General features: G+C 45.6%; 1 protein-coding gene across 1 annotated transcript in view; it reads right to left on the minus strand.

Moving 5' to 3' along the window:
- SINHCAF (SIN3-HDAC complex associated factor) overlaps window positions 1-23,134 on the minus strand; it is a 35,543-nt gene extending 12,409 nt beyond the window's left edge. The window contains exons 1-3 of the mRNA XM_040415633.1: window positions 22,971-23,134; window positions 10,535-10,685; window positions 2,363-2,462 (exon numbers count right to left, since the gene is read on the minus strand). Of these exons, the coding sequence (XP_040271567.1) occupies window positions 2,363-2,462; window positions 10,535-10,662 (228 nt within the window). The 5' untranslated portion in view covers window positions 10,663-10,685; window positions 22,971-23,134. The remainder of the gene's footprint in view (window positions 1-2,362; window positions 2,463-10,534; window positions 10,686-22,970) is intronic.
- Between the last annotated feature and the right edge of the window lie 374 nt (window positions 23,135-23,508).

A 23,508-nucleotide genomic window follows, 5' to 3' on the forward strand; every position in this document is an offset into this window, starting at 1 on the left:
GTCCCCCAAGGAATATGGGCGAGAAATAAAAAATTGGTTGTTTTGGCGCAGTTTTTATTTATTTATTTTGACAGCGTTTACCTAAGGGATTAGGTCATGTGACTTTTTTATAGAGCAGATCGTTACGGACGTGGCAATACCCAATATGTCTACTTTCTTATTTAAGTTTTACACAATAGCATTTTTTGAAACAGAAATGATATTTTTGTGTATCCATAGTCTGAGCGCCATTGCTTTATTTTTATTTTTTTGACCGATTCTCTTAGGTAGGGTCTCATTTTTTGTGGGATGAGGCGACGGTTTGATTGGTACCATTTTGGGGGCATGCGCCTTTTTGATCGCTTGCTGTTGCAATTTTTGTGATGTAATGTGACAAATTGCTTCTTTTTTTTTTTTTATACACCGTTTAAATTTTTGTTTTATGGTGTTTAATCGGACAGGGTGGATCAGGTGATATATTTATAGAGCCGGTCATTACGGACACGGCGATACCTAATGTGTGTGGTTCTGTTTATTATAAAATAAGGGGAAAGGGGCGTTTTTTTCTCTTTATTAATCTTATTACTTTAAAAACACTTTTTTGAACTTTTTTTTTTTTCTTTACTTTATTTCTGATGTTCACTTTTGGGGGTCTGATCCCCTCGGAAATACATCTGTATTGTAATGCATTGCCTGTTAGTGTATGACACCGCGTCATACACTAACAGGTTGCCCTGGAGACCCAGCCTGAGGCATTGGGCTGCCTTGTCACGTATAGAGTCCTGCCACAACAGCACAAGGAATCAATGCGCTCCCTCACCCGACACAAACCCCTTCTATGTCGCGGTCAGCGCGGACCGCGGCATAGAAGGGGTTAATCCGCCGGCATCGGCTTTTACAGCGATGCCGGCGGACACAGCAGGGGCCCTGCCCGCGCGATCACCATGACGTCAAAATGCGGGAACGCAGAGGTTCCCATGACGTAGTAGTACGTCATGGGTCGGGAAGGGGTTAAAGCTTAGACTTAGCTGTCTCTAGCTGAACTGCAGCCCAAAAAATTACAGGTTAAAGCAGCTTCCCCCAGACTGCAGAGAGAATGACATCCTCCTCTAACTGTACATTTTATTATGTTATACTACTTGCACGATAAAAAGTATAAGAATTTGGTACCCTTGCCCCATGTAACTGCTCTCAAAAGACAGGAAGTCTTAAGGGGTTGTCCGGGTTCAAAGCTGAACCCGGACATACCCCCATTTTCACCCAGGCAGCCCCCCTGACTTGAGCATCGGAGCAGTTCATGGTCCGATGTTCTCCTTTGCCCTGCGCTAAATCGTGCAGGGCAAATGCATTTTCTGGAGATCCAATGACGTACCGGGGCTCTCCTTAAGGCTGCCAGGAGGAGGCTTCCTCCCAGAAATGAGCCCGGTGACATCGCCGGCACTGATGGGCGGGCTTTAGCACTACCCTAGCCTGTAAAATTGCTAGGGCAGTGCTAAAGCCGGTCCATCAGAGTCGTTGACGTCCCTGAACACACTGCTGGGCGGAAGCTTCCACCCAGCAGTGTGTTATTGTAAATAAGAGCCCTTGCCCCGCGCAGTGCAAGGGAGCGCGAAATGCTCCAATGCTCTTGTCATGGGGGCTGCCTGGGTGAAATTATGGGTATGTCCGGATTCAGTTCTGAACCCAGACAACCCCTTTAACATATTTTAGGCCTAGTGGCCAGTGTGAAAGTTACATGATTATATTTTAACGTGCGACTATATAAACAAACAAAAAAATAATAATCTAAAAGGATATGTTTAACATCATTTTCTGATGAGCCAAGACCTGAGCTACATGGAAACTACTGCCACGGACCGATTATAACACTGACAGCTGCAGTGGGTAAGACTGAATACAACTCAATATTTGCATCTGGACAGCAGCTGCAGGAAAATGAAACTAAAAACAGGAGATTAAAAGGGAACCAGTCACCAGGATTTTGTGCATAGAGCTGAGGACATGGGTTGCTAGATGGCCGCTAGCACATCCGCAATACCCAGTCCCCATAGCTCTGTGTGCTTTTATTGTGTAAAAAATAAAATAAAAAATTTGATACATATGCAAATTAACCTGAGAGGAGTCCTGTCCCTGACTCATCCCAGGGACAGGACTGATCTCAGGTTCATTTGCATATGTATCAAATCGGTTTTATTACACAAAAGCACACAGAGCTATGGGGACTGGGTATTGCGGATGTGCTAGCGGCCATCTAGCAACCCATGTCCTCAGCTCTATACACAAAATCCTGGTGATAGGTTCCCTTTAAATGGGAGAAATATGAATACATAGGCCGCTAGCTCCCCTAGTGGTGGCTAGAGCAGAACAAAGAAAACCTACATACATGATTCCAATTTTTCTTGGAGCCAGAGGGAAGTTTCTTCCATCTTTTCACCAGAAGGACACAGGCGTTGCAGATATCTCCAGTACGCATTTCATGAAGTCTGTATTTAAAATAAAAAAAAAAAAGTGAAAAAGATTGATAAGGGTGAAAACTACATACAGGCCACCTTTAATTATGTAATTATAAAGCTGTGGCGAGACTACAACTCCCAGCATGACCTACACTGTGGCTGCCAAGAAACATAGGGGGAGATTCTCTTTTGCGCATGAAAATTAGCATTGAAAAATTTACGCGAAAATTGTTTCATCTCTCAGCTTTCCTATATGGTACAAGCACAACCACCACACCTGGATTGCAGGGTGGTTGTAACCATGGAAACAAGCAGCGTATAGTGTGATGGAAATTCAGGATTACACTCATCGGTGATCGTTTTTACATGAGCCCATGACAGCAACCTTGAGAGAGACTGCCTACATGCAGGACAGGAAGAGCTCCTAATGAGGGGCTCTGCCCTTATACCAAGTTAATTGCGAGAAAGTGTCCTAAAACACATCTAAAACTCTCTCTCTCTTTTTTTTTTTTTAAATATACATTATATACAAGCTGAAAACATAGGGTGGGAATAAATCCCGGGTGCTGTCATGGGCTCTTGAAAAAACGATTACCAGCAAGTGTAATCCTGAATTTCCCTTATGCCCATGACAGCACCCTTGAAAGACGACTGGGGGGGCGGGGAGACTACTGCCTGCAAGATCTTCCTGCCAAAAGATAAATGGTCCTCGAGTCTAAATCTAAAAGTACATGGAGACTTCCAGGTAGCAGCCCTACAAATTTGATCTAAAGATGCATCAGCCCTCTCTGCCCAAGAAGTAGAAATGGATCTAGTTGAGTGAGCACCAAATCCCAAAGGGGGAGTTTCCCCCCGCTGAGGAATAGGCTAAAGCGATAGCCCACCACTATCCATCTGGCTAGAGTTCTAGAAGAAGCTTTATTACCTTTGTTTCTTCCACCAAACTATACAAAGTCTAGAGGATTTCCTCCATTGACCAGTGACTTTCAGATATTCAGACAGGCATCTTAACGTCTAGACAATGGAGCCTCCTATCTCTCGTTCTTTGGGGATTGACACAAGGATGGAAGAACAAGGTCTTGTATCCTATGAAACAGGGAGACCACTTTAGGTAGAAAAGAAGGATCTGGTTTAAGAAGAACTCTGTCCTCCAAGATGTTAGTATGAGGAGGAGAGGCTGAAAAACTAGACTAAGATCCCACGGGGGAACTGAAGATCTGATCACATGCTTAGGCCTCATGCATACGAACGTATGTATTTTGCAGTCCTCAAAAAAAAAAAATAGATGACATCCGTCTGCATTCCGTATTTTGCGGAACAGCTGGCCCCTAGTAGAACAGTCCTATCCTTGTCAGTAATGCGGACAATAATAGGACATGTTCTGTTTCCGTATTTCCGTTTTGCAAAGAAATAGAATGCACACTGAGTAACCTTTTTTTTTGCGGACCTATTGAAATTAATGGTTCCGTATACAATCCGCAAAAAACACGGAACAGACACGGAATGAAAATATGTTCGTGTGCATGAGGCCTTAATCCATCAAAACCCCTTTAAAGAACCTCCTAACCCACGGCTGATTGGCAATAGTGAAATCAAAGAAAGCACTAAGGGCCGAAACTTGAACTTTAAGGGTGCTAAGTCTTAGGTTCTTATCAAGACCCTTTTGTAAAAAATACAAAATTTTGGACATAGGAGGAGAACTCAAGAGATCTCCCGGGACTTTAGAAAAATTTAAGAAGGTCATCCATACTCGGAGGTAAATAGTAGTGGTTACTTCTTCCCTACATGATAAAAAGGGTAGATATAACTTCCTTAGATTTCCCCTTTAAAATACCAGGCTGTTAGATGAAGGTTTATCACTTCCGGATGGAAGACAGGACCCTGAAACAGATCCTGCCTGTCTGGAAGAATCCAGGGATCTGCAAGAGATAGCTTCCTCAACCAAGTTGGCCAGAAATGGGCGATTAGAATAAAGCCTCATCTGTTCCTGCCTCAGCTTCTGTAATACCCTCGGAAAAAGTCTTCGAGGAGGAAAGGCATACAGAAGCTGATCCAGCCATGGAAGGGAGAAGGCGTCTATCCCTGACTGAAAATCTTTCGGATTTACAGAAAAGAATAGGTTGCTTTTTTGTTCTGTCTGATTGCAAAAAGGTCTACTTCATGTTGGCCCCACAGCTGAACTAACTGACTGAAGACTTCTTGGTTCAAACACCATTCCCCCTGATCCAAATGGTTTCTGCTTAGATAATCCGCCACCTTGTTTTCTGTTCCCTTTAAGTGTACTGCCTTGATGAAAGGAACATAAGGAACATAAGGAATGATAAGAGGAAAATGTCCGCGGCTAAGGACACAAGATTTTCTCACCTTGTCCCTCCTTGCCCGTTTAGGTAGGATACCACCATGGCGCTGTCTGAAAAGTTTTTACTCCCTTTCCTCATATTTTGGGTAGGAATTCTTATAAGGCCAAACAGAACTGCTCTCATATGCCCTCATATTCTGGGAATCCTGACTCTGTTGAACTCCACACCCCCTGCCGAACCCCCCGACTGACAAAAGGCCCCCCACCCGGTCGGACTGGCATCTGTGGTGATGGTTATTTGCTCCTGTAGATCCCAAGGGGGGCCCCAGAGTCAGATTTGAAGGTTCCAGAAACCAGGTTAAGGATTGTATCACCTGAGGGGCGAGAGGAAGTGGGGCATCTAACAGGGACAATGATCCCTGTCGCTCTTTTAGAATCCGCCATTGAAGAGTCCTGGAGTGAAACAGGGCCCAACTGACAGCAGGTATCGTGGAGGTCATTCTGCCTAATACTGCCATCCCTTGCCTGATAATTCGTTTTTTTGAGGCTACCAGGGACCGCATGTCTTCTCGTATTTGGGAATTTGGGATATCTTACGCTGAGGGAGGATGCAACGTAGCTATACAGAATCAGTCCTAGAAACACACATTTTTTTAGAAGGGGTCAGGTTTGACTTTTCCCAGTTTATCTCTCACCCTAGAATTTCTATTACTTCTAAAAGACCAGAGGTTAGAAGGTATTTGGATTCTGCCACCACTAGACGATTGTCCAAATAAGGAATAACCAGAATGTCTCTTTCCCTTATGTGGGCCATAACCTCTGCCATCAGTTTCGTAAAGAGCCTGGAGGCCTGAGATATTCCAAACGGAAGTGCTCTGTATTGAAAATGATGAACTTGGCCTTCCATAGACACCGCCACAGATATTTTTGAAAATCTACGCGAATTGGGATGTGATAATAGGCATCCTTTAGGTCTATAGTTGCCATGACAGTCTTTGACAAGATGTTTTATTGCAGACTGTACAGATTTCATTTCTGAATTTTTTGTATTTTAGGTACTGATTTAAGTCTCAAGTTTATAATCATTCTGAATGATCCGTCTGGCTTGGGTACGAGAAAAAGGGATGAATAAAAACCCCTCCCCTTCTCCAAGTCTGGAACAGGAACAAGAACCTTTTTCTTAAAAAAAAAAAAAAGAAGAAAAAAAAAAAAAGAAGAAAAAAAAAAAAAAAAAAACCTTTGTCTTAGTGCCAAGTCTCTTACAGAATTTGGAAACAGATTTGTAATTTTTAATCTTTCCTGTGGGGGGAGAGAAAAACTCTAGACGAAACCTGTCTTTTATAATACCAATAATCCAAGGGAGTGCCAAGATTTTTTTCCCCAAGCCCGATAAAAGAGAGAAAGTCTTCCCCCACGTGACAGTAACAGTCATTGTTGACCAGCCCTGGGCTCTGAAAGGGACTGGGTATTAAAGAGGAATCCCTTACCCTTCCTACTTCTGTTTTATTTCCAATTATTCTGCTTTTCGTCTGTCCTATTAAAAAAAAATCTCCCTGGCACGGAATAGAGCAAAGCTTATTTTTTGAACCCGTGTGACCAGACCACCCCTTAAAAGGGGTTGTCTCATCATGCACAATGGGGGTATATTGCTAGGATATGCACCCATTGTCTTATAGGTGCGGGTCTCACTGCTTGGACCTGCACCTATATCAAGAACGGGGCCCCGCAAGTGAAAAAGGGCGCACTGCGCATGCGCAATACGCTCCAATTCACTTCTATGGGGAGGCGGCTTGGGGGTCGCTGGACCGTAGTCCTCCAGCCACTACCTTGCGGGGCTCAGTTCTCGATATAGGTGGGACCCGCACCTATAAGACAATGGGAACATATACTAGCGATATGCCCCCATTGTCTATGATGAGACAACCCCTTTAAGCCAAATGGCCCTCCTAGCAGAATTAGATAGAGCTGCTGACCTGGCATTTAATCTTAATGCATCCGCAGAAGCATCCGAAATGAAGTCCACCGCTTTAAAGATGGTAGGAAACACCCATAGCAACTGGTCTCTGGAGGTTTTATTCTGGATATGGTATTCCAACTCTTGTAGCCATAACTTTAAAGACCTGGCAGTAGAGGTAGTGGCAATATTTGGTTTAAATGCCTGCATAGAGGCCTCCCATACTTTGAGGTATACTTCTGCCAGTCTATCCATCGGATCTTTCAAGACACCGAGGTCCTCAAAAGGCAAAGCAGACCTTTTAGAAATCTTGGCGATTGGGGCATCCAATTTAGCAGTCTTATCCCAGCAGGAGAACTCACCCTCATCAAAAGGATATTTTCTTTTAACATTTCTAGGGATTAAAAACCTTGTCAGGTTTTTTCCACTGTTTCTGAATTAAATATTTTATATATTTGTTTAACGGGAAGACTCTTGATCTTTTGTGCCTCAGGTCACCAAACGTATCTTGAATAGATTTTTGTTCCCTAGATTCATCCACCTTCATAGTGGCTCTTCATAGGGCAGCACGGAGAGTGTGAAGATCCATCAGGGTGAATAGGACAAGGGTTCTAGTCCCTAAGGGTACTTTCACACTAGCGTTTCTCTTTTCCGGCGCTGAGTTCCGTCCTAGGGGTTCAAATCCGGAAAAGAACTGATCAGTTTTAGGCCTCTTTCACACGACCGTATGGCTTTTTCAGTGTTTTGCGGACCGTTTTAAACGGATCCGTTGTTCCGTTTTTTGTTTCCGTTGTTTTTCCGTTTCCGTTTTTCCGTATGACATACAGTATACAGTAATTTCATAGAAAAAATTGGGCTGGGCATAACATTTTCAATAGATGGTTCCGCAAAAAACGGAACGATACGGATGCATTCCGTTTTTTTTTTTTGCGGACCCTCATAGACTTTAATGGAGCCACGGAACGTGATTTGCGGCCAAATATAAGACATGTTCTATCTTTCAAAGGAAGGGAAAAACGGAAACGGAATGCATACGGAGTACAATCCGTTTTTTTGCGGAACCATTGAAACGAATGGTTCCGTATACAGAACGCAAAAAACGGCCCGCAAAACGAAAAAAAAAAAAAACGGTCGTGTGAAAGAGGCCTTATCCTAATGCATTCTGAATGGAGAGTAAGCCGTTCAGGATGTATTCAGTTCAGTCTTTTTGACTGATCAGGCTTTTCAGAAAACCGTAGCATGTTGTATTTTTACCTCCGGCCAAAAATCCGGAACACTTTGACTGAACGCTGGATCCGGCCTTTTTCCCATTGACTTGCATTATCACCGAATGCAGCGCCGTGTGTTCCGTCAAACCCGAAAAAAAAAAAAAGGTTAAAGTCAATAAATGGCGGATCCGTTTTTTCCAATGCATTTTTTCATTGTGATCAAAATCCTGATCAGGATTCAAATGTAATCCGTTTTCACACATTTTTCCGGATCCGGCGGGTAGTTCCGGTGTCGGAATTGAACGCCGGATTTAAACAACGCTAGGGGGCTAAAAGCTAGTAGAAAAAAAAATAAAAATAATAATAATAATAATATTTTGGTGTTTACTTTTTTTTTATTTTTAAGTATAAATGAAAAAGAAAGATTTACAAAAAAAACAATAAACATTCATTTTCCGCAGATTTGTGTAGGAATTATTTTTTTTCTTCAAAAATGAAAATTCACAGAATATCGGTATCGGCTCAAAAAAAAAAAAAAAAAATAAAAATAAAAATCAATATCGGTCGATCCCTAGTTTGAATACCCTAGGTCAGGCCCCTGCCAGCGTTCCCATGCAGCAGAGGATGTCCCTCCCCTTCCTTCCGAAATACTGCTTCACTGTAGCCACATGCGTTCCAAATACCAGAAGTTGCGTCTCGCAACTTCTGGTTCTTGCGCAGAGCACGCAGAGAAAAGGCCCCAGACCTCCTGAACACAGCCAAGAGGATCCAGCGTGCCAGCATCCCCTCCCGGGGATGCTGGGACTGCCAGAAACACTGGCCCGACAGAGCACATCCAGGACCCAGAAGGATTGGCCCCAGACTTAGTAGGCGGCTCCTAGTGGTAACCCCTATAAATGTTGCACCTCAGGGGCTCCTGCAGCCTGATCCTAGCTCTCCACATAGAAGTTCTATCCATAGGACAGGAAACAGGAACTGGTGGTATAGGGGCAGAGCCCCTCCTTAAGAGTAGGGATCGACCGATATTGATTTTTTAGGGCCGATACCGATAATTTGTGAACTTTCAGGCCGATAGCCGATAATTTATACCGATATTCTGGGAATTTTCATTTTTGCGAAAAAAAAAAAAATTCCTACACAAATCTGCTGAAAATTAATGTTTATTGTTAATGTGTATTTTTTTGTTTATTGTTAATGTGTATTTTTTTTTTATAAATCTTTTTCATTTATACTTAATATTTTTGTGTTTTTTTTTTTTACTAACTTTTAGCCCCCTTAGGGACTAGAACCCTTGTCCTATTCCCCCTGATAGATCTCTATCAGGGTGAATAGGATCTCACTGTCCCTGCTGCTCTGTGCTTTGTGCACACAGCAGCATGGAGCTTACCATGGCAGCCAGGGCTTCAGTAGCGTCCTGGCTGCCATGGTAACCGATCGGAGCCCCAGGCTAACACAGCTGGGGCTCCGATCGGAGGAGGAGGGGAGAGGGGATCCTGTGGCCACTGCCACCAATGAGTAATACTGGGTGGGGGGGGGGGGGGGGGGCGCACTGCGCCACCAATGTTTTTACTATTGGCCGGGATTGGGGTGGGGGGCGCACTGCGCCACCAATGATTAATACTGGAGGGCTTGGGGGGGGGGGGGCGCACTGCACCACCAATGAAGATAGGTCTCTCAATCATTCATATACAGGAGGCGGGAGCTGGCTGCAGAATCACATAGCCGGCTCCTGACCTCTATGAACGGTAGCTGCGATCCGCGGCACCTGAGGAGTTAACTACCGCGGACCGCAGCTATCGCTCATAGAGGCCGGGAGCCGGCTATGTGATTCTGCAGCTCCCGCCTCCTGTATATGAATTAATGAAAGACTCATCTTCATTGGTGGAGCGGTGGCCACAGCCCCTCCCCTCCTCTTATCTTCTCTTCTGTCATTGGCGGCAGCGGCAGCAGCAGCACAGGGGGAGGGAGACACGGCTTCCTTCTCCCCTGTGCTGCGGAGGGACTCCGAGGGAACACAGAGAGCGCTGAGAGCAGCGTGTTCTGTGTTCCCAATACGTTATCGGTATATCGGCAAAATAGATGCCGATACCGATAACGTTCAAAATCCTCAATATCGGCCGATAATATCGGCCAATCCGATAATCGGTCGATCCCTACTTAAGAGCTCTCCACGAAAGTTCCTGTTTACTGTCCTGGATGGTGGCGGTCTCTCTCAAGGGTGCTGTCATGGGCATAAGAAAAATAAACCTAGCTAGTAAAGCAAGCAATATGGACAATCCCAATACATTAGTGCCTTGTAATAACTTCCTCTACATGATAAATACCACTTGCTGAAGTGAGACCCCCTACCCTTTTATTAGTACAACAGAGTAAACTTTATTGCCACAGAATGCATCAGGCTTCACAATAAATTCAGCATCTCCACTGAGTCCATGCACCAGAAATAAAAGCTTAGCAGCTATGAGCTGGCATGGATTAACACGATCATCACTTGATAAATGCAGTGCAAAGCATGTGCACTACCATGTGCCAAAAAACAAGGTCATTTTTTATAGTAAACCTGCCCCAGTGCCTTCTAGTATTACTACAGTTAAGCACCACCCACGAGGGACTTCCCTACACACCAGCCAGACCACCTTACCCAAAACAGTTCTGGAAATCGTCCTCATAGCGCTTGCTGTCTGTGAATCTGCTGCTCGAGGATTTGGCCTTGCAGATGCAGCATCCTCTGGAGCTTCTGTACGTCTTTGGTTTGTAAAATCCAATCATTTTTGTTCCTTTAACGAGACAAGCTAAAAAAGAAACAAGAAAAAAAGGGGTATTTTCCAGTGAAGTGAAAAATCCATATACATTACACTGCCCAATGGGAATGGTGGAGTTTCTCTCAATGTGAATGACTGTCAGGGGGCCCTAAAAGAGGATGGGGGTAGAAATTCTTCATAAACTGTTGACCCATGACAGCCAATATGGCCGACAATGGAAGTGGTCTCCTGAAGGGAGACTAGAAAAGGACTCCTGGACTGGTTCCTAGAGATCCCTGCAGTATACAACACCTTCCTAGCCTTCAGGTTTAGTATCGTGTGTTCTCTAGGTCACTTATGGTACAAGTTTCATTAGGTGATATTTTCTAAGTCACAAAAGCCATTAAGGCTCCACATGACATCACAGGAGGAGATCAAAGCTTCTTCCATCATGCTCAGAGCACTGGATCAGACGGGCCATAAAACCGAAGGAGATTCTGAGTCTTAAAGGGCTCCTTTGATATCAGGTTAATATTATTAATGGAAGATCACAGACGAGTAAAGTGCGATTAGAGCCTCTTGTAGACCCACGATATACACACACAAAACTGTAAGCACCTGTAACCACGCTCTCAGAATAGGGTGGATGGCATTTCCCATTACAGCGCACTCACACGCTGCAGATTGCTGCCGAAATTTCCGTGACTGAAAATTTTCAGTTGCTGAAATTTCTGCAACAAAATCTGCAGCGCGAGTGCACCCTTAAAGGGTCAAGTTTTGGTAAAGCTTTTGATATAGGAGTGCCAAAACCCTAGAATGAAGAGAGAGAAGTACTCTCCTCATTACAGAGGACAGAATCGAGATGGGCCCATAGACTTGATCCTGTCACCTACAGTGAGGAGAGAACGCGTGATATGCGTGCATTTCTCTCTCCTCGTTCTAGTAATCTGTGGCAGTCTCAGCCCTCAGGTCCCCACGGATCAAAATTTCTTTTCAAAATTCTTTTTATTATTCATATTGTTTTATAAGGAACATAAACAGCAATACAGACATTCTTACAAGGCATATACAGAGGGCTTCCAAAACGGACAACATCTTATAAGTCATTAGGTCACACATTGTCAAACAATTCTAGGACAATAAACATGGCACTCTGTAACAGATGAGAGATGAACAAAGTAGTATCCCTAATTAGAATTATAGATTCATCCCAACAAGTGAGCTGCCATTGCAATAATGAACTAACAAAAGGGGGGTAGGGGAGAGCCCACCTAAATATTATCCTTTCTTTGCAATGGACATTTATTTCATCGTTTCTCTAGGATGATGTTCAGGGGAGAGATATGCGAGAGGCTTAAAAGAGGGTGAAAGACAGAAAAAGGCATGTACATGCAAGCGTTCCACAAGTCATGGTGTTTCATAGAGAATCCTGTTAAGTAGAGAAGTGTCTATATTTCGCCCAGGGGGACCAGGTATGGAATGAGGCATGTGACATGGTCTTCCAGCTAGCTAGCTCTTCTAAACGGTACAAGGAGTCAGCTTTCTCCATCCACTGTCTGAGTGTTGGCGGAGAGTCCGATTTCCATTGCGTAGGGATCATTCTTCTAGTGGCTGTTAGAGCATTTGGGAATCTTATCTGGGAATATGTGTAGCAAGCCGATCTCTGGTAGTTAGGCGAGGTTCAACCCCATAACCAAATTAACCTTAGATATAACAGACGACCAATATTGGGCAATGAGTGGGCATGTCCACCATTAGTGGAAATATGTGCCCAACTGTCAACCACATCTCCAGCAGCAGGGGTTATAACTAGTTATATCTGTTTAGTAACACTGGGGTTAGATGCCATCTAGTCAGTGTTTCATAACCGCTCTCTTGCATTCTAATAGATTTTGAGGACTGTTTAGATGCAAGACAGAGCTTGTGTAAGTCATCTTCCATGAATGTTTTATCAAGATCCCTTTCCCAAGCTTTAAATAATTAATGTGTTCTGTTAGTGGGTGTGGAAGTTAACAACCCGCTAAAGGTAGACACTACTTTTGGTGTTTTAAGTTAGGTGAGGAGAGTTTCAAATTTTGTTACCGATCTATGTAGGTTACCTGCCTGTATTAGGGCACTTTCACACTTGCGTTCTTTTCTTCCGGCATAGAGTTCCGTTGTCGGGGCTCTATGCTGGAAGAATCCTGATCAGTTTTATCCTAATGCATTCTGAATGGAGAGAAATCCGTTCAGGATGCATCAGGATGTCTTCAGTTCCGGACCGGAACGTTTTTTGGCTGGAGAAAATACCGCAGCATGCTGCGCTTTTTGCTCCGGCCAAAAATCCTGAACACTTGCCGCAAGGCCGGATCCGGAATGAATGCCCATTGAAAGGCATTGATGCGGACTTAAGCTAAACGTCGTTTCGGGCGCATTGCCGGATCCGACGTTTAGCTTTTTCTGAATGGTTACCATGGCTGCCAGGACGCTAAAGTCCTGGCAGCAATGGTAAAGTGTAGTGGGGAGCAGTATACTTACCGTCCGTGCGGCTCCCCGGGCGCTCCAGAGTGACGTCAGGGCGCCCCAGCTCATGGATGACGTGTCGCATGGATCACGTCAGCCATGCGCATGGGGCGCTCTGACGCACGGACTGTAAGTATACCGCTCCCACGCTCCCCACTACTACTATGGCAACCAGGACTTTAATAGTGTCCTGGGTGCCATAGTAACACTGAACGCATTTTGAAGACGCATTTTTCCGGATCCGGCGTGTAATTCCGGCAAGTGGAGTACACGCCGGATCCGGACAATGCAAGTGTGAAAGAGGCCTTAATTGTTTAAAAGGAGGCGATAAATTTATTGTAAATTAGTGGTGACAAGGATGGGCGACACATTTGTTCAGAATGATGCCAGAGCGGGGATTGTGCCAGCTGTTATTAACGCGTCCCCACAGATCAGAATTTGATATGTCTCCAACATATCAAAATTTGTACCAAAACTCAGTAACTATTAAAGCTATATAAAAGCTCCAAAACCCCTGCTAAACCATCAGCCACCACTAGAGGGAGCATCAGAGCTTATTACATACTACGTCATGTTTTTTGCCCGGATAAGATGCGGGTGCGTTGCGGGAAAATGCGTGATTTTTCTGCGCGAGTGCAAAACATTGTAATGCGTTTTGCACGCGCGCGAGAAAAATCGGCATGTTTGGTACCCAAACCCGAACTTTTCACAGAAGTTCGGGTTTGGGTTAAGTGTTCTGTAGATTGTATTATTTTCCCTTATAACATGGGTATAAGGGAAAATAATAGCATTCTTAATACAGAATGCATAGTACAATAGCGCTGGAGGGGTTAAAAATAAATAAAAAATAATTTAACTCACCTTAATCCCCTTGATTGCGCAGCCGGCATCTCTTCTGTCTTCTTTACTGTGCACAGGAATAGGACCTTTGATGACGTCACTGTGCTCATCACATGGTCCAATCACAAGGTTCATCACCATGATAAGGGACCATGTGATGTGACATCACCACAGGTCTTTAGCCGGCAGCTCAACATTACAGAAGAAGACAGAGATCCACAACTATGCGATCAAGTGGACTCGGTGAGTTAATTATTTTTTTATTTTTAACCCCTCCATCACTAGTTTACTTTGCATTCTGTATTCAGAATGCTATTATTTTCCCTTATAACCATGTTATAAGGGAAAATACAGATTGGGTCCCCAGCCCGATCGTCACCTAGCAACCATGCGTGAAAATCGCACCGCATCCGCACTTGCTTGCAATTTTCACGCAACGCACAAGTGATGTGTGAAAATCACAGCTCATGTGCACAGCCCCATAGACACTTGCGTTGTCCGGATCCGTCGTGCACTCCATTTGCCGGAGGTGCCCGCCGGATCCGTAACACCGCAAGTGAACTGAAAGCATTTGAAGACTGATCCGTCTTCAAAATGCGTTCAGTGTTACTATGGCACCCAGGACGCTATTAAAGTCCTGGCTGCTATAGTAGTAGTGGGGAGCGGGGGAGCAGTATACTTACCGTCTGTGCGGCTCCCGGGGCGCTCCAGAATGACGTCAGAGCGCCCCATGCGCATGGATGACGTGATCCATGCGATCACGTCATCCATGCGCGTGGGGCACCCTGACGTCACTCTGAAACGCCCGGGAGCCACACGGACGGTAAGTATACTGCTCCCCCGCTCCCCACTGCTCCCCGACTTTAGCGTCCTGGCAGCCATGGTAACCATTCAGAAAAAGCTAAACGTCGGATCCGGTAATGCGCCGAAACGACGTTTAGCTTAAGGCCGGATCCGGATTAATGCCTTTCAATGGGCATTAATTCCGGATCCGGCCTTGCGGCAAGTGTTCAGGATTTTTGACCGGAGCAAAAAGCGCAGCATGCTGCGGTATTTTCTCCGGCCAAAAAACGTTCCGGTCCTGAACTGAAGGCATCCTGAACGGATTTCTCTCCATTTAGAATGCATTGGGATAATCCTGATCAGGATTCTTCCTGCATAGAGCCCCGACAATGGAACTCTATGCCGGAACAGAACAACGCAAGTGTGAAAGAGCCCTTAGGATTAAAGGGCTTCTGTCACCCCACTAAACTAATTTTTTTTTTGTGTACTTATAATCCCTATCCTGCGATATATCTATACATTATGTTATTAATCTTTTTCGTTCAGTAGATATGTCAAAAAACATACTTTTCTAATATGCTAATTACCTGTCTACCAGCAAGTAGGGCGTCTACTTGCTGGTAGCAGCCGCAAAAAACCGCCCTCTCCTTCTGTTGATTGACAGGGCCGGCCGCGATCGCCTCCTCCGGCCAGCCCTGTCAGCATTTCAAAAATCGCACGCCTGTGTTGATTCGGCGCAGGCGCTCTGAGAGAAGGAGGCTCGCCTCCTCAGCACTCCCTCAGTGCGCCTGCGCATCTTCTCTTTTGGTGACGTCATCGGCGCAGGCGCACTGAGGGAGTGCTGAGGAGGCGAGCCTCCTTCTCTCAGAGCGCCTACGCCGAATCAACACAGGCGTGCGATTTTTGAAATGCTGACAGGGCCACCCAGAGGAGGAGATCGCTGCTGGCCCTGTCAATCAACAGGAGGAGGGGGCGGTTTTTTGCGGCTGCTACCAGCAAGTAGACGCCCTACTTGCTGGTAGACAGGTAATTAGCATATTAGAAAAGTATGTTTTTTGACATATCTACTGAACGAAAATGATTAATAACATAATTAAAAAACAAATCTTTATTTCATGATGTATTTTCCTCAAAAAGCATTTTATATAAAATAAAAAAATAAATTTTTATATATTTTTTTTTTTAAATAATTGATTTTTATCCACCCTGGTCAATAGGGAACCGGTGGTACACAGTTGTATCCAACAATACTGGACATGGTGAGCTTTGGTAGCTGATCCTTAGCTGGATCAGGCCCCCGGAATTCAACTTTTTAAAGGAGGACCCGTCACCGCTTTTGACATGTCTGGTTTACCAACTACATTGATTTCCCATGTAATAACAATTCTGGAGAACCTATTCTTATGACTATGTTCTGCCATTCCTCTATTATTTCTACTAAGTTTATGAATGAATTTCCAGCAGTCTGCAGTAGGGGTACAGATGGGTGTTACCAGGTTTGTCCTGCACAGCCCGACAATGGCAGCACTGATTGGACTCAGACTATGCAGGGACACACCCCAACTGGTAAAATCCATCAGGACCTTCATTGTAAACCACTAGGAAAGAATGCATAACTTCTAGTAGGGATAATAAAGGAATTAGGGATCGACCGATATTGATTTTTTAGGGCCGATACCGATAATTTGTGAACTTTCAGGCCGATAGCCGATAATTTATACCGATATTCTGGGAATTTTCATTTTTGAGAAAAAAAAAAATTCCTACACAAATCTGCTGAAAATTAATATGTTTATTGTTAATGTGTATTTTTTTTTGTTTATTGTTAATGTGTATTTTTTTTTTATAAATCTTTTTCATTTATACTTAATATTTTTGTGTTTTTTTTTTTACTAACTTTTAACCCCCTTAGGGACTAGAACCCTTGTCCTATTCCCCCTGATAGATCTCTATCAGGGTGAATAGGAGCTCACACTGTCCCTGCTGCTCTGTGCACACAGCAGCATGGAGCTGAACATGGCAGCCAGGGCTTCAATAGCGTCCTGGCTGCCATGGCAACCGATCGGAGCCCCAGGCTTACACAGCTGGGGCTCCGATCGGAGGAGCAGGGGAGAGGGGATCCTGTGGCCACTGCCACCAATGATTAATACTGGGGGGGGGGGGGGGGGGGGGGGCGCACTGCGCCACCAATGTTTTTACTATTGGCCGGGATGGGGGTGGGGGGCGCACTGCGCCACCAATGATTAATACTGGGGGGCTTGGGGGGGGCGCACTGCGCCACCAATGAAGATAAGTCTATCGATCATTCATATACAGGAGGCGGGAGCAGGCTGCAGAATCACATAGCCGGCTCCCGACCTCTATCAGCGGTAGCTGCGATCCGCGGCACCTGAGGAGTTAACTACCGCGGACCGCAGCTATTGCTCATAGAGGTCGGGAGCCGGCTATGTGATTCTGCAGCCAGCTCCCGCCTCCTGTATATGAATGAATGAAAGGCTTATCTTCATTGGTGGCGCAGCGGCCACAGCCCCGCCCCTCCTCCTATGTTCTATCCCCTCATTGGCGGCAGCGGCAGCAGCAGCACAGGGGGAGGAGACACTGCTTCCTTCTCCCCTGTGCTGCGGAGGGAACACAGAGAGCGCTGTCAGCAGCGCGTTCTGTGTTCCCAATACGTTATCGGTATATCGGCAAAATAGATGCCGATACCGATAACGTTCAAAATCCTCAATATCGGCCGATAATATCGGCCAATCCGATAATCGGTCGATCCCTAAAAGGAATGGCACATAATAGAGTCATAAGAATAGATGCTACAGAATTATTACATGGGGAACGCAAGTATTTATTAAAACAGGCAGGTCCAGAGAGATGACAGGTCCACTTTAACTTTGAGGACAAATGCATAGATTTCTTACACTTAAGGGTTTTCCAATGATTAAAGGGGTCCTCCGGGAATGCTTGAAAATAGCAGCAAGCACCCTCTCCTACAGTGTGATTAGGACTCAGGGGTGTGGAAATGGTATCGCCCGACGCCCGGGACATGCAGTTCCGGGCACCAGGCAGGTAGTTTGTTCAGTGGCGTAGCCCTGCTGCGGGCAAGTAGCAGGGTCGAGATGGCTTTGTTTACCGGAGCAGAGGATGGGCGAAGAGCTGGGGGCGTGGAGCAGCGGTGACCGAGCAGTGGGCGTAGAGCAGTGACGCAGCCGCGGGCCGTGGTGTTGTGTCAGCGTGGGGAAGAAGAAATGACAGAGCTGGAGCAATGAAAGGATCTGTCACGTCTCCGGCTCAGGGATGGAGTGACAGAGCCAGGGGCATTGGTAGAACTCTCAACTCTGCCAGCATCCCTCAGCAGACCCCCTTTCTGCAGGTGTTGTCAAACTGGGAAGGTGAGGGGGGTCCTTTCCATGCCACATCAGCAGCTAATTTGCCTAAACCACCTAGAGGTACAGTTAGTAATGTGCTAAGAGCAAGAGTGTGCACTAAACTAATTGCTGTGATCACATTAAGGCATCGTTCACAACAGGCAGTGTGTTCCGGCCCGATTCTGTCCAGAATCATCTGGTGTGAACGAGGACTAAACTTCACACCATGAGGGACAAGTAGATCGAGCCCTCGCTTTAGTCCTTTGACAAGTAGTTTTTTTAATTTCCACCGCACTGAGGACTGGATGCCTGCACTTACAGAGCTGCCTAGGAGGATGGGACCTCACTATATACATTACGCTCTGGTACTTGCATATACGGTGAGTTTTCCTGTCAGGCTGCTCAGCCATGATGACATATCATAGTAGGGTTGCCACCTTTCCCAACAAAAAATACCAGGCAAGTTAAGCCACACCCCAAAGGGGTGTGTTGTTGTGGGGGTGTGGCTTAACACAGGGTGTGAAGTTGCTGTCACACTGTGGCTCCCCAGGAATATTAAAACCCCCATTAGCGCCCCCAGTAATAGTAATGCCCCCTCAGTAATAGTAATGCTCCTATTAGTGCACCCCAGAATGAATAATGCCCCTTATTAGTGCCCCCCAGTAAGAATAATGCCCCCAGTAATAGTAATGCCCCCATTAGTGCCACCCATTAAGAATAATGCCCCCATTAGTGACCCCCAGTTAGAGTAGAGTAATGTAGCCCTCATCCCCCGGGAACAGTCACTCGGGGCCGGCACACTGAATGTAGAGTGCTGTGTGAGAGTCCGGCAGCTTTCCTGGGCCCGGTAACGGAGACCGGGGGAGAGGGGAGGTGATAGAAAAGGAGCACAGCAAAAGAGCCGGGGATGGGAGGAGCGCAGGACCGCGGCTCGACACATTGTTATCCGGCCTGATCTGGGAGTGAGAGCGGCTCAGTCCCGGTGCGACCGCCATGCTGTGGGGCGAGGGTTTGCTGCTCTCCTTCAGCAGCATCTTCGTGCTCCTTCTCCTGAACACCCGCAGCCCCCAATCCATCCTGACTGGCGGCCTTGTCCTCTTCAGGTTCAAGCCGGTCCCGGAGTGCTGGTCGCTCACTCACCGCCAGCTCTGAGCGAGCAAGTCAGACAGTCTGCACTGCAGTTTGAAATTAATCCTGTGTCCGGGTCTGAGAAAGGCTTGTACCCGGACACAGGATTACAAACCCGGACTGTCCTGGACAATCCCGTACGGGTGGCAACCCTATATCATAGGAAAGATCACATTACCATCTATTGTAGTGCAGCGTCGTGAAGCCCTGACCCTCACCAGTACTAGAATTGGAGGCAACATTTAAACTCATTCCAGGAGAACCCCTTTAAATGCACAGTGCATTACATACTTACAGGCATTTAGAAAATGTCAGGAATTTCAGAAATAGTATTCCAATAAATATGGCTTACGTAGCCTGATTACTTACATGATTGTGAATTAAAACCGCCTGCTGTATATTCACTGAATAAAACCTATTCTGTGGGAGACTGATGTACGAATACTTGGATAGAAAGTACTTGTACACAGATTTATTCTTTTTAATGAGCCATAGCTTAGCTTTATTTTTTTAGTATGGGAAAGGAGGAGAAACCCCCTTTAATTAAAAGGGATAATAGGGGGGGGGGGGGGGGACACAGACACACACGAGCTGCATGACTAATAGTTTTGCATCCGTACCCTTTCTGTCAGCCGCTTGACAGTGTATAAAAGTGAGCTGTGATCCAGCAGACTGAGGCAAGTGATTGGCATGCGGTTTGAGTGATCGCTATCCCCAAGATCTGACCGCAATAACCACAGGGGCCATGACCCGACAGCCGAGCCTGCGACCACCACGAATCCATGCCATAAAAAAAATAAAAAATAACGTATAACAAAGAGATCGACTGTATGATTTTAGCTGTAGGAATGTGAACAATGCAAGAGAGTCTCCATACACAGGGGACATGACGAAACGCTCCTGCCGAGGACGGCCTGATATGAAGGTGGGAAAATGCAGGGGCAGCAAGCAACAATAACTGCAAAAAGGGTGAGCCATTTCTCAAATCTCTTAAAAAAAAAAAAAGGTACCTATCATCCCAGTTTGCCATATTCCACTATATAGCGCTGTAGATCATATCACACCAAAATTATTGGCGACTTTCAAAAATCTCTACTTTGTTGTTTTGATGCAATTACCCTTTGAAACTTTGCCTTTCCATATGTAAATGAGGAGTCATCAGGACGTCCCCTTTTCATAGGTTGAGACACTTCCACAAGCACACCCATCATCCCCTCGGGTCTGAAATCTCGCACATGCTCCAAACATCCCGTTCCCCTTCTGATGACAGGCGCAGCGGAGTACATGAAGCCAGGAGAAGGGAAAGGATGTACGGCACATGCGCTGGAATCATGAGATGGGCAGTGTTGTAGCGGGGACTCTGACTCGGCCAGTGAAAGGAGATGCCCCAATGACTCCAGGCCACTCATTACATATGACACATAGGATTTCCAAGTGGAACTACATCTAGGCGGCGTAGCGGGGAGTTGTGAAAGACATAGCACAATATTGCCATATGAGTAGTTGAAAATGGCAAACTATTCTGTAAGGTTCCCTACATTTTCTGTTACTGCCCCTCTGGCTTTGTTCACACAGAAATATGCTCGGGTGGCCTTCGGGGGGTAACAAAAGAAAAAAAATATGGCCATGTGATTTTTTATTTTTATTTTTTTTATGGTGCTTTTCAGTGGCATTTTTTGCTTGGAAGGAAGGAAGGAGAAAAAAAAAAAAAAAAAAAAAAAAAGTTCAACATGCTGCATTTTTTTTTAAAGAAGTACCAAAGACACAATATATGCCACCAGATTGAAAAATATGCCAATAGCAAAAAACAAAATAATTGTGTGTGCCATATGCTTTCAGGTAACATCTGAAACTAGTTTTTTTTTTTTTCAAGCAAAATAGAAAAATAAATTAAAAAGTGCAGAAAAACCTCACTAATAACCTGTGTGTGAATCCCTCCTGAACCAGAATCCACACAACATTATCAAAATGGCGGTCAGATTCGTGCACTCATTTCCATCTATGGTGAGTGCAACACACTGGATCTTACAAGGCCTCATGCACATGAACGTAGGCCATACTGCGGACCGCAGACGGCAATATACTGGCCGTGTGCACGCACTGCAAAAAACACAGAACATATCCTATTTTTTTGCGGCGTGGATTGCGGATTGAGGACCCATCCAAGTCAATGCGTCCGCATCTGCAAACGGCATGCACACAGATGGTCCCTGCGCATTGCAGTCCGCATTATGGGCATGGAAGGCCTACAAACAAACATTATTACAGTTGTCTTCAAGTAAAAAAAAATATATATATATATTAGATTATAATTTTTTTTTTTTATTAACCACCAACCTCAACATTCCCCTTGATATGATGTCTACCACCTACCAGGCCCTGTGTATTCCATAAGAGAGCTATAGCCCTACAAGAAGACGTGTACACTAGCATGGCTGACCGTGGGCTTCTTCTAAGTGGATTTTGGCACGGATTGATACCAGTGGGAAAACTGCATAGTTACACGCCGTGTTATTTTCACTTCGATGCAGTAAAAAAAAAAAAAAAAGCCGAAGCTTCCCATTGAAATGATCGGAATCAAAAACGTATGGATTTTTTGTTGAGTATTCCAATTTTTTTTCCAGCACTCCCTAGTGGCAAATGATCGAAAATTTTCGAGCGACTTCCCAACATTTTGCGTCTATGAAAGTTCTTAATGACTGAGAATATACCAATATAAGGGGAAATTATTCAAGACTTTAAAGCTGGTGCAAAAGGAAAACCGGTTTAGTCGTCCATAGCAACCGATCCGATTTCAGAGCTCCTTTGGAAAATGAAAGGATCAGTCTGATTGGTTGCTATGGGCTACTAAGCCAGCTTCCCAGGGCACATAGGATCTAAAAGAGGACCCCCACCCCATATGGAGACACTGTATTCAAACCTGTGTAACGGACAAACTAATCAAACTACCCCCATCATTGCATCCAGCATGGCACACAAGAGGATCTGGTGGTAGCTGTTCAGCTCTGCCAGGGCCTGATACATTGTTGCAGCAGGGACGTGTCCAGGGCTCTGTACATGCCTTTGTTTTGCCTACGTGCAGCAACCCAAGCAGCCTGGCCACCCGCAGGGCGCCCCCCCATCACATCTCTAAAGACCCCCCCCCCCCCCCCGTGCATCAGAGCACAACCCTCAACATCCGATCTATGAAAGTTTCTGAATAAGGGGGGGGGGTCACCGATTTCTAGATGAAAGCTCCAGACAAGGCAGAGATGACATCTGTTGCTTGCATCCTATTATTAGCACTGTCTAGTCATTGAGGGGTGCACCCCAAATCGTGCCCGCTGTGTGAAGCACCCACGTGGCGTTAGAATTCAACCTGCACTTCTGGGTGGCACCACATTCTGCGCCAACTGCAGCGATCAGGCGGAGACATGAGGCCCGTCCAGTGACACTGAACAATGGAGGAAACGTGCAGAGCAGGGATGCGAGGCTGACACATGGCACCGACACCGCACCGTCCCACAGCCACTTCGTGCCACTTCGGCCCAGTGCCACAATAGCAAAGCAGTAAATCTAAGCGCTGACAAGTGACAAGACAGGAGACACGCGATGCACGGGCTCAATGCACAAGGTGGCGAGCAGCGAACACACGCACCGCTGCACTAGCCAAAGCCTATCACACGGTATATCGCGACAGATCGCCGAGTAGTGCATGCACACAACGCAATACTCTTCTTACTTGAACTTCTCTTGCAGCGTCCAGGTCACAGTGTTGCAGAAATCAAACTCTTCAGGCCACCTTGAAAGATCCCGCTCCTACTGCGCCTGCGCGGTTCCCACGCTCAGATTCTCTTCAATCAAGCTCATTTGCATGCGTTCGGTGACGTCACTCTTCCCGCTTCTCCATTGTCCTTTTATGGGAGCGGGTCTGGGCGGGAAAATAGGAAAGGAGGGATGAGGGGGGGGGGATTGTCATTGCTACCAAACAAGGAGGAGGGCTCGCCTGATTCATAACAAAAGCAGTGGTTGGTCCAGGCTGGGGCTGGAGTATTAGAGTATTGACTGACAGAGTGGTCAATGGAGATTTACCTGTGTTAATAAATCATTAATAATCACTTCAATGTCTCCATAAACTAGGAGCTTAATTATAGGGGGGGATAAAATGCAAGTAATGCTGACGCGTTTTGGGCTACACTAGACCTTTCAGCTTTGACAAAGGGCGAGCCCAAAACGCGTGAGCATTACTTGTATTTTACACCGCTCAGCTATACTAAAGT

Source organism: Bufo bufo, chromosome 1 (assembly GCF_905171765.1).
Source record: "Bufo bufo chromosome 1, aBufBuf1.1, whole genome shotgun sequence".
In the NCBI taxonomy this organism is placed as follows: domain Eukaryota; kingdom Metazoa; phylum Chordata; class Amphibia; order Anura; family Bufonidae; genus Bufo; species Bufo bufo.